We start from the raw sequence: 15,596 nt of genomic DNA, 5'->3' as shown, positions 1-15,596 counted from the left end.
CAGATTCAGCCTTTTCCCTTTAAGCTTTCAAATTATCCTGCGATGGTTTTCCTGGGCGTCCAATGAAATTGCATGTTGCATATGTGGATGACATCCGTGCAAATGGCTAGCTTTTTAGCCAAAAATAGGGAATTTACAATACTGAAGTATTTTGTTGGCCTTTGTCTCTGAGTTTAATCAAAGCAAGATTTTATCTAAGTCTGTGGTCAAACTAAGAAAAGTGTGTTGATCAACTGAAAATCGACTTCCGGAAGATGGTGGTTTTAAACTCAGGACCCAGCCATTGGCATATAGTAAGAGTCAGGAAAAGTAACGTCGTAAAAAAACAACACCGAAGTTTATAGAAATAAAAAGTAAAAAGGAAAATACTTTAATATCAAAATATGCTGCATCATCTAAAGTTTCTACACTGCTCACAAAAAATCATAAAACGACATCCATGTAAAAGAAAAATATCTAATTAGATCCAACTGGTTTTGTATATAAAAAATTGTCATGATCTTAGTTGAAATATTCTATTTCCTTATGCGAACTGAAGTCGGACATGTTCCATGCTTGTTGATATGCCTAGCAGGGCTCAAGGTGGATATTTTTAACAGGTGGTCTATTTGGCTACCAAGTCATAAAATCTAGGCGCCAATTGGAAAAATTAGTCGCCGTGCCAAGTTGTCTTACATTTAAAAGTAAAAATCTTTTAATTCTTTCGTTCAGGGTAACATCTCTCTGTAACTTTTCAATTGTGAACAATCAACATCATTTTAGAAATGACTGCAACCTTTGAAAGATTAACCAAATCGTAAATTTACACAATTTTTAGTGGGCATGCAGGCGCCTTATAGGTCAATAACTGGTCCCCAATGGTGAATTTAAGGCACCATTGCCACTAAAATAGGTGCCACTTTGAGCCCAGCCTAGTGGTTCTGTGGTCACCACCTTACTCTCGTTTTACCATACAACTGTTCCCAGATTTGACCTAGATTTGTATGGCGGGTGTCGCCGTGACCTAGATTTGTATGGGGGGTGTCGCTATGATCTAGATTTGTATGACGGGTGTCGCTCTGACCTAGATTTGTATGGCGGGTATCGCCGTGACCTAGATTTGTATGGCAGGTGTTGCTATGATCTAGATTTGTATACCGGGTGTCGCTGTGACCTAGATTTGTATGGCGAGTGTCGCTGTGACCTAGACTTGTATGGCAGTTGTCGCTATGATCTAGATTTGTATGACGGGTGTCGCTGTGACCTAGATTTGTATACCGGGTGTCGCTGTGACCTAGATTTGTATGACGGGGGTCGTCGTGACCTTGATTTGTATGGCGGGAGTCGTCGTGACCTAGATTTGTATGCCGGGTGTCGCTGTGACCTAGATTTGTATGACGGGGGTCGTCGTGACCTAGATTTGTATGGCGGGAGTCGTCGTGACCTAGATTTGTATGGCGGGTGTCGCTGTGACCTAGATTTGTATGGTGGGTGTCTCCGTGATAAAGATTTGTATGTCTGGTGTCGCTATGATCTAGATTTTTATGACGGGTGTTGCTGTGACCTAGATTTGTATACCGGGTGTCGCTGTGACCTAGATTTGTATGGCAGGTGTCGCTGTGACCTAGATTTATATGGCGGGTGTCGTCGTGACCTAGATTTGTATGGCGGGTGTCGCTGTGACCTAGATTTGTATGGCGGGTGTCGCTGTGACCTAGATTTGTATGGCAGGTGTCGCTGTGACCTAGATTTATATGGCGGGTGTCGTCGTGACCTAGATTTGTATGGCGGGTGTCGTCGTGACCTAGATTTGTATGCCGGGAAGCTGTGACCTAGATTTGTATGACGGGTGTCGTCGTGACCTAGATTTGTATGGCGAGAGTCATCGTGACCTAGATTTGTATGCCGGTTGTCACTGTGACCTAGATTTGTATGGTTGATGTCGTCGTGACCTAGATTCGTATGGCGGGTGTCGCTGTGACCTATATTTGTATGGTGGGTGTAGCTGTTATACAACATCTACTGCAATCAGATTTGGCGAGAACATGTAGTTATAGATAAGGACAGAACAGATAAAATCTGGAGACAAACAAATTTGAATTGAAAAAAAAAATCATTTCCTCTTTATCATAGTAAGAATATTGATTTGTCAAATACAATGCATTCGGGGTAAAAGATATGGCTGACATCTCCACTTCAAACTGAAAAGTGTTTTAAATGAAAAGAGTAATTATGTATTTCAATGATGTTTACTCATTTTCCAAACTTATCTATGATATTATAATTGCTTTTACATTATATTTACCTATTTCAGATATTCTATATTCCTTGTTTTTACAGTCAAACTGCTCCAACAACCCCCTGTATATAACGACCCTCTGTATAGCGGCAACCTGTCTAATATGACAAACGACTGGTGATTTTGGAACGGCAGTTGCTCATTTATTTTCTATAGGAAACAATTTCTGTCAGTCATCTCCTGCTCTCGGCAGAAATCCCCTCATAAAATTTCCGGACAATTCAAACACATCGACCCTGGCCTGATTGTAAAATAAAATAAAATAAAACCCCACCCTACGGCCTGTTAGCCTATAATTACTGTAGCTGCCCTGGTTGAGGCTCGGAGGAGTCGGGTCACCATGCATGTCAGTGTGTTACATTTTGTGTATTTGATTTTGAGTAAGTATTATGTTGGAATTATCAGTTATGTCAATCAACCATATTTTTTTTTCTGTAAGCAATCCATCAATACATGTATGATTTAAAGATGAAGGCCAGAAATTATTTACACAATAAATGTCAGTGAATTTACTAAGATGTAAATCACTAAATTGTTGGTTCCTGTTGATACAAATAGGATCGACTAGTCTCTTGTTGGAATGCTGCAAAATTTTCCTTGGAGTGTTTTTGAAAATCGGAATGCTGTAATAATACTTAAACATCCGCATCAGTTTTTCAGTCTTACGAAAAACAATCGCCAAATATATCCTTTTTCAGATCTTGGCCACTTTCCCCATTACGACTAAGCTCATCAGCGATGGTCTCCATTTTGATACCTTGTTCGATCATTTCTTCCCGTGGGACCCTAGCTCCGGAAGAGATTTCATTCGGATATCCACGCAATAACATCAATGTGCAGACAGGTTCTTTTCCGTCATTTCCCATCACAATTCCCGGAGACCCGGATGCTCCCCACTGGACCCAGCAGTCAAACAGGACTTTCTCTTCATCGCAGATTCCTGTATACTCAGGCTTTGCTTCGCCGTTCTCTATCATAAGGTTTCGTCTATCACTATTAACAGCCAGGTCAAAAAGCATAATGTCGGAATCAAATTGCATGATTCCATTATTTGCTTGAGGGAAACCCAACATAGCAAATAATTCTTCGTAGTGAATTTTCTGAAACTTTCTGATTGGTTCAGGGATTTCTAGTTCAGTACGTGCACGGTTAAGTTCTAAAATTGCGTAGTCAAGCTCCTTGGATCCTGTTATCAGTTTGGTTCAAAGTGAAACTTTTTACCAACATATTTTTCCGGGAATTTGAACTCGATCCACACATTTTCCTTACCTAGATGAGCCCAATTCTCTTTATCAGATTTGTGTTGCTCTGAAAAGAAATTGGATAAGTGTAAAACTCTAAATCATTCCTGAAAACTTCGGACATCATCTCGGTCCAACAAGAAATATAAACAGGCAGACAAGGTTTTACTCCATGATCCCTATATCTTTTGTGTTTTGTAGTTATGTTATTAACATATGTATGCAAACTTATGATATTGACAAAGATAGACCAGAAATGAAACATTACAAATCCTTGCCATATGAATATGCACTTTCTCAAAGAAACTGAGAAAGTTTAGTTAAAACAGTTCATTACTGTATACATACTAATTTTGGCACATTCAAATTTTGACCACAACCAATTTTTAGATTTCATTTACATTTTTAACTTCCTTTGTAACTGAGAGGCTCAGGGTCTTGCTATTGGGCCAGTAGTATGCTGGGATGAAGGACTATCGGATTTGTTAATATCAATAACCTTGACCTACTTTCAAGGTAACAGGTCAAGTATGTTAAATTCAGGGTCATGATATTAGGACAGAGGCACCTTTAGATGGAAGAGCTTAGAAGTTTGTTCAAATCAATGACCTTGACTTACTTTCAAAGTCACAGTGGTCAAATGTGTTAAAATCTTTTAAGAGGCCAAAACCCATGATATGGAACCAGTAGCATACTGCAAGGGAGGGATACCAAGTGTGTTCAAGTGAATGACCTTGGCCTACTTTCAATGTCACAGAGGCCAAATATGTTAAAATCAGCTTCTTAATAATCAATCCGCCCAAGGTCATGAAACTAGGACAGTGGCATGCTTTGAAAACAGAGTGAACTGTTTGTTTAATTGAATGACTTTGACCTGGCTTCAAGGGGTCAAACGTGTTATATTTTCAATTTAAAAACCCCCAACCCATCAACTATCAGTATTATATGTATTTCAGAACTTGAGTGACCGTCAAGGCCCTTGTACCCTTGTTTATTGTAGAACTAGTATATATAATTGATGCAACCATTATCTTGTGCAAATGTACCAACAGCGCTAAATTATCATTACCGCTGAAATATGTACGGTTTTCAGTCAACAATAAGAAGAATCTAAAAGTGGCAATAGCAATCAGTATCAATTATCTACTTCTATCATTAAACTTACTTGTTATATCTGCCGCTACATGGTATGCAGTCATTATGTAATCCGTGCCTACTCTAAATCCTGTACCTCCAGATACAGGTCCTTTTATAAGCCCAACAGATCGCCTCGCACGTCCCCATACATCAATGATCCGTGCATCATGGGTATTGTCCATCTCTTTTCTGAACTGATGTGAATCATCCTCTTCAACTGATAATGGAAAGTGTCTCAAATTATCACTTACTATGGATATGTAATAGAGCACATGATTAATTAAATCTAGATCACTGCCTCTGCTAGGGATCGAACCCAGGACCTCCGGTTTTACTAGTCTTGCGCTCAACCTATCGAGCTAAAGAGAAGTTCTCCCAAGCTGAGCATATGTTGTGGTTAAGTATTTACCAGGGTTACGGTAAGTCAAAAGGATGGCTGTATACAGTGTAGCCCGAGTTTCCTCTGGCCCTAACACCAGACATTGTGTCAAGGCCAGAGGAAACTCGGGCTATATACAGTGTAGAATGAATTAGATATGTACCAGGTAAAATAATATTCCTCTATTCATACTGTCATTTATTTGTTCGTTTGCTGGGTTTATCACCCTGTGCACAGCCAGGGTCATTTTGAGGCGGGGTCTCCTTGTAGTAGTTGGTGACTACTTCACTGAACAACATATAGGAGGCCCGTTGCATGGCACCCAAAGCAATTAGGACAAATGATCTTGTCCAAGGACACAGCCACAACAGCACAGACCGGGCTGTTTCTCAGCTTCCTAAGAAACACAAACCGAAATTTAATAGGTGGAGTGGAGGTTGTAAGTACCTCTAAATAGATTTGGTTCATACTTACACCATAGTAAGATACGTGTAACACAAAGTTCAGTGCATAGTTCTAAGGGTCGCAGGTTCGATCCCCTCTGGCTGATCACCAAGTAAAATGCATAAACTAGTGAGTATATTTACATTGAATTAAGTAGCTTATCCTTTGAACTTTGACATGATAATATTTTGGTTAAAATCTTCTAAAACAATTAGGTTATTGATCAGATTTATTTTCAACACCATTTTTCTTCACGAGTAACATCATTCGTCCTTTTTCCTAAACACCAGGGCCCAGTTGTTCAAAAGGTGATTAGGCTATAATCACATTTTAACAACATTTTTCAAATCCTTATATAATGATTTCTGGTAGAAATTACTTGACAAAACTTTATAAAATTCTGTAATTCTTAGTTCTCTTCCAAATGGCATAATTTCAAGATGATATACTCACAGATTTTTCAACAAATGAGAAATAAAATGTTCACTAATCAAGTGATTAAGCTAATCACTTTTTGAACAACTAGGCCCTGATCATCAGCCTGTTTTAACAGAAAGTGACAGGTTTGAAGTTATAAATTTACACAAGAGATTATTCTAATACTAAGGTTTATTTAGGTATTCCTTACAATCAAACTTTATTTTGGACGGGGGTACACAGTTTCCCTTAATGAATTATCACGATATCATTTAACATTACATTGATCTTAAACCGAAACTCGTCAAACAAGTGGTGCCCGAAGCAATATACATGTAAATAGATTTATCCTGCAACTGCCACCGCAGCTGTGACGGAAAGCAGCTGTATTTTGGAATCTTAGCACGTGCGTCAATTCGACTGACCTGCTTCCTAGCAAAACAACGTTTATTCGACATAGCCGTCTAATTTTGTTTTGGTCCCGGCTATGACGCGACAGGTGGCGTTACTGGTCAAGATGAAGTATGTGATTGGTCAATGTAGCGGTCAATGCAAAATGCAGATATACAGTTAAAAAACGAAACAAAGTTAAAGGGACAAATATTTATTTTGTATTTTTATCTTATTATTGGGTATATCTTTTAAAAAAATAACCTGAACAATAACCTTTCGAGTTCGATGATGTAGGTACATTAAACATCAATTATCAATTATTAAGAGTTATCACAATTCGCTGATGAACAATCTGAATAAACACATGGACACAAAAATGGCTTCCAATCTGAATCGACTGCGGCTGAAAATGATAACAGCTTCCGCAATGAAGAGAATAATAGGGAAATGGGTCAAACACAATCCTAGAATTAAACTTGGGAAGCAGTACAATAGACTGTAAACATGAAAACAGCAGTAATACGGACGCCGCTCGTATTCTTCTTGATTCTTTGATAGTAGGTCATGACAATCTCGGTTATATTTACACAAACTCTGTAAGATTTCCACAATCTCAGTAATATTTACACAAACTCTGTAAAAAATCCACAAACTCGGTAATATTTATACAGTCTGTACCAGTACATCGCTACTGTCACTATACTATATGAACAATGTTTACACTTATTTACACATAAATATGTGTGCCGTAATATAACCACTGTATAATATCGTTATCCAACTAACCCAGAATATAGCCTTGTAAACTATCGTGTGTTTGTGCTGCCATTATTTCAAAACAGTCACGTAATGATTTAAAAATAATTTCCGCGCTAAATTTAGAGGGGGATTTCCAACTAAATCGAGTGGTCAAGCTGGACATAGGGATTGACTGTGAACATTGGGAGAGCACAGAAACATAACTGGAAAGGAACAAAACGCGTACATTCAGTGAAAATTGCAACGTTTTTACCGTGATGTCCCTTTTAAATTGAATGCAAGCTGAATAAGTGGATGCATCTATTCAAATGACACATTTGCAGTCTTATTATCACCAAAAATGATTCAAACTGATATAATTTTGTTATCCGTGCTGAAACTGCGCATTTATTAATTACAATGTAGTTCGTTAACTTATTTCACCAGTAGTTTTACATTATAACCACCAGCATTAAAACTATGCCGTTTATTCGGCATAGCCGTCTAATTTGGTTTTGGCCCCGGATATGACGCGACAGGTGGCGTTCTGGTCAAGATGAAGTATATGTGATTGGTCAATGTAGCGGTCAATGCAAAATGCTGAATATGCAAATGTTGTGACATATACGGAAACAAAAATGGCTTCCAATGTGAATCGACTGCGGTTGAAAACTATAACAGCTTCCGCAATGAAGAGAATAATAGGAAAATGGGTCAAACACAATCCTAGAATTAAACTTGGGAAGCAGTACAATAGATTGTAACAGTTCAAACATGAAAACAGCAGTAATACGGACACCGCTCGTATGCTGCTTGATTGTTTGATAGTAGGTCATGATAATCTCGGTAATATTTACACAAATACAGTCTGTACCAGTACATCGCTACTGTCACTATACTGTACACTTATTTACACATAAATATGTGTGCCGTAACATTTACAGAACGTGTTATCTAACATTTAAACCACTGTGTATTATATCGTTATCCAACTAACCCAGATGGAATATAGATATCGCCTTGTAAACTAGGCCTATCGTGTGTTTGTGTTGCCACGATTTCAAAACAGTCACGTAATGATCTAAAAATAATTTCCGCGCTATATTTAGAGGGAGATTCCCAACTAAATCGAGTGGTCAAGCTGGACATGGGGATTGACTGTGAACATTGGAACAGCACAGAAACATAACTGGAAAGGAACAAAACGCGTACATTCAGTGAAAATTGCAACGTTTTTACCGTGATGGCCCTTTTAAATTGAATGCAAGCTGAATAAGTGGATGCATCTATTCAAATGACACATTTGTAGTCTTATTATCACCAAAAATGATTCAAACTGATATAATTTTGTTATCCGTGCTGAAACTGCGCATTTATTAATTACACCGTAGTTCGTTAATTTATTTCACCAGTAGTTTTACATTATAACCACCAGCATTAAAACTATGCCGTTTATCTTTTTTAAAGATATTTCTTGTTTATAATCATTATTTTTGATAGGCTAACTTCAGGACAGAAAGACAAAAGTGGCTCGCCAAGGGTCGGCACTTTTGTCTTTCTTTACCCTCGCCAAAATACAGCTTATATTTTAAGACACTGACCATGTATTCTCTATGTTTACCTTTGCGTCGTTTGGGTGTATTGGACGGTTCATCTTCGTCACTTCCAGGACCGTCCTTTTTACCTAGACATGATAAGCAGGCATGAATTTTCCAAATCAATTGTTTTATTCAGTTAATGACTACCGGTATATACAATTCAATATTTACAGCTACTGAGTATCAAATTACCAGGAAAAAGACATGCAAATTTGACACCATTTATCGTATGAGTATCTACCAGTAGTAAAATCGGAGTAAGAGATATCAAAACAAATTCAGCCGAATAAGTCAACATTGTTATCTCGAAGTCAGTTAGGTCGCGAGAAAACTTCGAGATATCCCCAGTGTTCGAGTTAACAAGTTTTTTGAAATAAAACTTTTTTTTTATTGAACTGAATTTTTACCTCGAGATAATCATGGTCTTCGAATAAGTTCAAATAACGAAGTTTGACAGCGTAAGAAAAACAAACATGTGAACCCACTTTAAAGGAAGTGTGTCTTAATGTTATAAAACCAGGACTCGACTCTCAAACGGTAAGATCATAATTGTCAGAAATGTAAAAGAATATTGTTTTCCACAGTTTTGCTTACCAATCTATTGTTACATATAATAAAGTTCATGCTAGTTTTCGGTAACAGCCCTGTTATCTTCATCAGACTTGCCTCGGAACTATATATATCTAATTACCTTATCAATCTGAAGTTACATACTTTCTAGGAGTGGGCAATTTTGTTTGGTTATAGACACCGAAACTTGGAAATACAAAACCTGATTTCATTTCTATGGGGAATACGTATTTGAAAGGATACAATTGATCATTCTACCATGTTTGCTATGCAACGCCAGTTTTGATTGGTTGAAAATCATGTATTATTTCCCAATAATACACGCTCGTGCCAATAATACACGCTCGTGAGTCACGGCTGTTACAATTTTACATATCTAATCACAGGTGCCTGACTCGTTTTATAAAATAATAACATATATGTTACTGTACATATAAATGAGATTTATATGTACTCTATATGTTATTATTTTATAAAACGAGTCAGGCACCTGTCATCTAATATTCACATATTTCAAATAAGATGATTATAGCCGAGTGGGCTAATGGGTTAAATTTTTATCACGACGCGAGTTCGAATCCTACGGAGGCCCACTTTTTTTCTTTTCTTTTCTTTTTTTATCCATTTTTTTAAATTTTCAAAATCAATGCCATATGATAGATGCTCTTGATCGTAGTACTGTAGTGCCTGTAAAGAAATGTATATTTCATCAACAAATAATGCAATACTCAGGAAATAAATTACAAGGTTTTCCCAGGGTTTCTTTGCTGTTTTTCTATTAGAAAGAGGTCGATCTCAGAACTAAACAGTACATGGTAGAATAGAAATAATCAACTTTGACTCGTGTATTGTTGCAGGATATACAACTCGGACTCGGATATTTTGCAATTTTAATTAATAACTCAGGCCTGCGGCCTTCGTTATTAATTTAATTGCAAAATATCCTCGTCTTCGTTGTATATCCTGCAACAATACACGAATCATCGTTAATTATTTCTTAAGTAATCGGTTGTAAACGTTTCAACATTTTTTTATTTATGTTGTAACAATGATCTTACCTCGGATCAGTTTCGTGTACTTGTCAATTATTCTCTTGGCTTTCCCATGATTTCCTATAATTTCTTTCAAGTTCTTGTAATCGCCGTAGTTAATTATTTCATTTTTCATTAAACATCTGCAGAGATCCTCCATGCTTGTAATGTCGCCCTTTTCCCTTTCACTGATGTATTTCAGTGAAAGGCATTTGTTGATAATGGAATTCCAAGCCTGGTCTTTTGGTGAAAAACATTCCGCAAGCTCAAATACCATAGCAGTATGATGTTTACGGACTTTTTCGGACGGTTCCATTCTGTCAGCCCTGTCAGTTATGAAAAAATAGAGCAGGTTATATAAAAAAAATAGCATTTAAATAAAACTTTATTATAATATTATCACTACCATCAGATGGCGGTGGCCGAGTGGTTGCCCTCCACCTTTGGGTTGCGTGTTGAAACCTACATGGGGCAGTTGGCAGTTACTGACCGTAGGCTGGTGGTTTTTATCTGGGTACTCCGGCTTTCCTACACCTCAAAAACCAGGCACGTCCTTAAATGACCTTGGCTGTTTTAGGACGTTAAACCAAACCAAATACACCAAACCAAATGGCGGACTAATCATACACCCTTCGTCAGATGGTATAGATGGTGGTCACTGGTCAGTCATCTGCTGGCCTACTTTACTAATTATAATGATGTCACTGTCTGTCTACGTTACTAATGTATGACGTCACTGTCGATCTATGTTGCTAATGTATTACGTCACTGTCAGTCTAGGTTACTAATGTATGACGTCCCTGTCGGTCTACGTTACTAATGTATGATGTCACTGTCGTTCTATGTTACTAATGTATGACGTCACTGTCGGTCTACGTTACTAATATATGATGTCACTGTCGGTCTATGTTACTAATGTATGACGTCACTGTCGGTCTACGGTACTAATGCATGACGTCATTGTCGGTCTAAGTTACTAATGTATGACGTCACTGTCGGTCTACGTTACTAATGTATAATGATGTCATTGTCAGTCTACGTAACTAATGTATCACGTCACTGTCGATCTATGTTACTAATGTATGACGTCACTGTTGATCTACGTTACTAATGTAAGACGTCACTGTCGGTCAACGTTACTAATGTATGACGTCACTGTCGGTCTATATTACTAATGTATGACGTCCCTGTCGGTCTACGTTACTAATGTATAATGATGTCATTGTCAGTCTACGTAACTAATGTATGACGTCACTGTCGATCTATGTTACTAATGTATGACGTCACTGTTGATCTACGTTACTAATGTATGACGTCACTGTCGGTCTACGTTACTAATGTATGACGTCACTGTCGGTCTATATTACTAATGTATGACGTCCCTGTCGGTCTACGTTACTAATGTATGACGTCACTGTCGGTCTACGTTACTAATGTATGACGTCACTGTCGGTCTACGTTACTAATGTATGACGTCACTGTCGTTCTACGTTACTAATATATGACGTCACTGTCGGTCTATGTTACTAATGTATAATTATGTCATTGTCAGTCTACGTAACTAATGTATGACGTCACTGTCGTTCTATGTTACTAATGTATGACATCACTGTCAGTCTATGTTACTAATGTATGACGTCACTGTCGGTCTACGTTACTAATGTATAATGATGTCATTGTCGGTCTACGTTAGTAATGTATGACGTCACTGTCGGTCTACGTTACTAATGTATGACGTCACTGTCGGTCTACGTTACTAATGTATGATGTCACTGTCGGTCTACGTTGCTAATGTATGACGTCACTGTCGGTCTACGTTACTAATGTATGACGTCACTGGCGGTCTACGCTACTTATGTATAATGATGTCACTGTCAGTCTACGTTACTAATGTATAACGTCACTGTCGGTCTAAGTTACTAATGTATAATGACGTCACTGTCGAGCTACGTTACTAATGTATAATAATGTCACTGTCGGTCTACGTTACTTATGTATGACGTCCCTGTCGGTCTAGGTTACTAATGTATGACGTCACTGTCGTTCTATGTTACTAATATATGACGTCATTGTCGGTCTACGTTACTAATATATGACGTCATTGTCGGTCCACCTTACTAATATATGACGTCACTGTCGGTCTACGTTACTAATGTATAACGTCACTGGCGGTCTACGCTACTTATGTATAATGATGTCACTGTCGGTCTACGTTACTAATGTATGATGTCCCTGATGTTCTACGTTACTAATATATGACATCATTGTCGGTCTACGTTACTGATGGATACTGATGTCACTGTCGGTCTACGTTACTTATGTATAATAACGTCACTGTCGGTCTACGTTACTATTGTATAATGTCGTCACTGTCGATCTACGTTACTAATGTATAATGACGTCACTGTCGGTCTACGTTACTAATGTATAATGAGGTCACTGTCGGTCTACGTTACTAATGTATACTGATGTCACTGTCGGTCTAAGTTACTTATGTATAATGACGTCACTGTCGGTCTATGTTACTAATGTATGACGTCACTGTCGGGCTGCGTTACTAATGTATGATGTCACTGTTGGTCTACGTTACTAATGTATAATGATGTCTCCGTTGTGATTTTATACAGATATATCTAATCATCAAATACAACTGAATTAAATAAGTAAAACCCCAAAACGGCATGTCATACATCTTTTTATATTTTTAAAATGCTACGAATTATTGATTTGGAAAGATTTGTAATATGCCAGCTACGGATAGCCTTGCAGCAGTGTCTCTGATGGCAGTTATATATAGATGACAGTTATATATGTAGATGGCAGTTATATATAGATCTCTGTAAGAAGTACGGAAATTTCAAATGAACATATGCTCAGGTCCAAGAATCAGGTATCAAAAATAAATAAACAAGAGGCCCATGGGGCCTGTATCGCTCACCTGGTTGTATTTGACCAAATGTCAAAATAATGTCCATGTTCAATTTGTTAATACATATACTCTCTAAGGGACTGAAAGACCCTACAAATTATTTTTACAATATAATTCTGCTTAAAGAAACTAAGTCTCTTTGGGTGGGGACAGACCCTTGTGCCTATTTTTACATAAGAATTGTGTTTATCCCTTAATGTCCAGCAATGTTATACATAGTTATGGGATGGAGGGTCGAAGTAATCATTTTTGCAAAATCTGTTCCCCTTTCACCAAGGATGTTTCTGACCAAATTGGGTTCAAATCCATTCATAACCTGATGACTAGTAGTGATTTAAGGAATTTTCTCTATTTTCCCTATTGGGCCCTGCCCCTTTGGCCCCTTGGGGTCAGACTAAAAAGTTATACAAACTCTTTCCCCCTTCCCCAAACGATGTTCCTTGCCAAATTTGGTTGATTTCCATTTAGAACTTTATGACTAGTAGTGATATAAAGACAAATCTCTATTTACCCTATTTGGCCCCATCCTTTAGGCACAAAGGGGGTCAGAGTCAATATTTATTCAAACTCTTTCCCCCTTCCCCCAAGGATATTCCAGACCAAATTTGGTTCAAATCCATTCATAACTTTATGATAAATAGCAATTTAAAGGATTAATCCCTATTTTCCCTATTGGGCCCCGCCCCTCAGGCCCCTGGGGGTTCAGAGTAAAAATTTATACAAACTCGGTTCCCCTTCTCCCAAGGATGTTTCAGACCAAATATGGATCAAATCCCTTTATTCCTACAGAAGAAGAAGGATTTCAAAGAATTTGCTATATTTCCCCTATTGGGCCCCGCCCCTCAGGCCCCTGGGAGGCCAGACCCACTGTTTATACAAAATTGGTTCCCCTTCACCCAAGGATGCTTCAGACCAAACATGGATCAAATCCCTTTATTCCTACAGAAGAAGAAGGATTTTAAATAATATGCTATATTCCTATTGGGCCCCACCCCCAGGCCCCTGGGGGGGGGGGGGGGGGGGGGGGGGAGGAGGGGGTAGACCCACCGTTTATACAAAATTGGTTCCCCTTCACCCAAGGATGCTTCAGACCAAATGTGGTCAAAATCCACTGAGTAGTTTAGGACTAGTAGCGATTTAAAGGAAAAGTTGACGGACGGACGACGGACGGGCGACGGACGCCACGCCACGCCATGCCATAAGCTCACCAAGTGAGCTAATAAACCACGCTACCATGGACGATAAGCACTTGTTTTTAATAATTCAACTAATTATCAATGCATGCTAACATGGACGATAAGCACTTGTATTTGATAATTAAACTAATTAGCAATGCATGCTAACATGGACGATAGACACTTGTATTTGATAATCAAACTCTCTACACAGGAGCTTGGAGCAAACCACAGGATTTTCCTAAATATATAAATAGTAAACTATAAATAGATATGACCTATCTATTTTAGATAAGCGGTATTGTCTGTGCGAACGTTAATATTCAACTTGACACTAGTTTAACTTAGAAACCGTTATTACCTGACATTCCATAAAACATTAGCAGACAATGTATACACAAAATGTAACTGTTTAGAAAGAGATTATCATTGTGCCTTATTGTAAATTGTCAATTTATGATAACCGGGCCTCGAGCCGATTATGCTTGACCTAAATAGCGACCTCAGTTTCGTTTTTGTAAAATGTTAATATTTTAACAATAAACATTAAACCTGCATACATTTCTATAGGTGTAGAAATTAAATATGCCAGTGACTTTTCCAAACAAATTCTGACAAAGAAGCTACATGTACAGATTCTCTATTGAGGCGTCACGGTTTTTCCCAGGATAATACAATGTACATGTAGTCCTATAATAAACTAAACAAAACCGCCCCTTAAAAGTAATACACACGACATTTGAAATGACGTGTATCTACATTTACATTATTGTATAAACTATCAGTATCTACAATAGATATATTCAGTCACATTTGAACCATAATCAATAGGTCTTAATTGATGAAACTTACCTTAAACAAAGAGTTTCACTTTGACAGCTGACCAGACTACCCCAGCACAGTTCAATTAATTTACTTCCTGTGACGTTTTAGTTATATACAGCTATGACGGGTGTTTGAGGTTCCGACGGGTTATACCAAAATGATAATACCCAGATTAAATTCTATATTATTTTGGGTGGATTAGTGTACTGACCACAGCTTTGCCCCGTATGTGCCCCATGTTAAACACGGTTGTTAAAATGACACAGGATTAGTCGGTAACTAGTCCAACTAACAGTATACTCCCATATAAGTCATTTTTATATTTCGTTGTCAGAATGTTAATTTTGTATGAAGTCATCAGAATGACATGCGTCATTTTTTTTCTATTCTCTTTTTCTTTTGCACCATCAGGGTCCGGTTGTTCAAAAGGTGATGAGGCTA

The 15,596-nt window shown here is 37.9% G+C and overlaps 2 protein-coding genes across 3 annotated transcripts in view; both read right to left on the bottom strand.

Moving 5' to 3' along the window:
• Window positions 1–2,343: 2,343 nt before the first annotated feature.
• LOC117341487 overlaps window positions 2,344–15,596 on the bottom strand; it is a 34,686-nt gene continuing 21,433 nt past the window's right edge. Inside the window, exon 6 of the mRNA XM_033903362.1 lies at window positions 2,344–3,405. Within this exon, the coding sequence (XP_033759253.1) occupies window positions 2,941–3,405 (465 nt within the window). The 3' untranslated portion in view covers window positions 2,344–2,940. The remainder of the gene's footprint in view (window positions 3,406–15,596) is intronic.
• LOC117341489 lies at window positions 3,405–15,269 on the bottom strand. Of its 2 annotated transcripts, XM_033903363.1 has the most exons (5): window positions 15,183–15,269; window positions 10,254–10,543; window positions 8,649–8,711; window positions 4,685–4,873; window positions 3,405–3,586 (listed from the first exon to the last, which is right to left on the bottom strand). In XM_033903363.1, the coding sequence occupies exons 2-5, from the start codon at window positions 10,540–10,542 to the stop codon at window positions 3,471–3,473; spliced, it is 657 nt and encodes a 218-aa protein (XP_033759254.1). In that variant the 5' UTR covers window position 10,543; window positions 15,183–15,269; the 3' UTR covers window positions 3,405–3,470. The 2 variants fall into 2 exon arrangements, with proteins under 2 accessions (XP_033759254.1, XP_033759255.1); XM_033903364.1 differs by lacking the exon at window positions 15,183–15,269 and having other exon boundaries at window positions 10,254–10,552.

Source organism: Pecten maximus, chromosome 13 (assembly GCF_902652985.1).
Source record: "Pecten maximus chromosome 13, xPecMax1.1, whole genome shotgun sequence".
In the NCBI taxonomy this organism is placed as follows: domain Eukaryota; kingdom Metazoa; phylum Mollusca; class Bivalvia; order Pectinida; family Pectinidae; genus Pecten; species Pecten maximus.
This window is presented reverse-complemented; position numbering and strand designations above follow the sequence as displayed.

Excerpts from the sequence above, each read along its gene's own strand:
- LOC117341489 (XM_033903363.1), bottom strand. The coding sequence starts at position 10,542 with ATGGAACCGTCCGAAAAAGTCCGTAAACATCATACTGCTATGGTATTT. Across the intron at positions 4,874-8,648 it reads TACACCCAAACGACGCAAAG|TTGAAGAGGATGATTCACAT; the intron begins GTAAACATAGAG and ends TTCCATTATCAG. Across the intron at positions 3,587-4,684 it reads TGTAGCGGCAGATATAACAA|AGCAACACAAATCTGATAAA; the intron begins GTAAGTTTAATG and ends ATTTCTTTTCAG.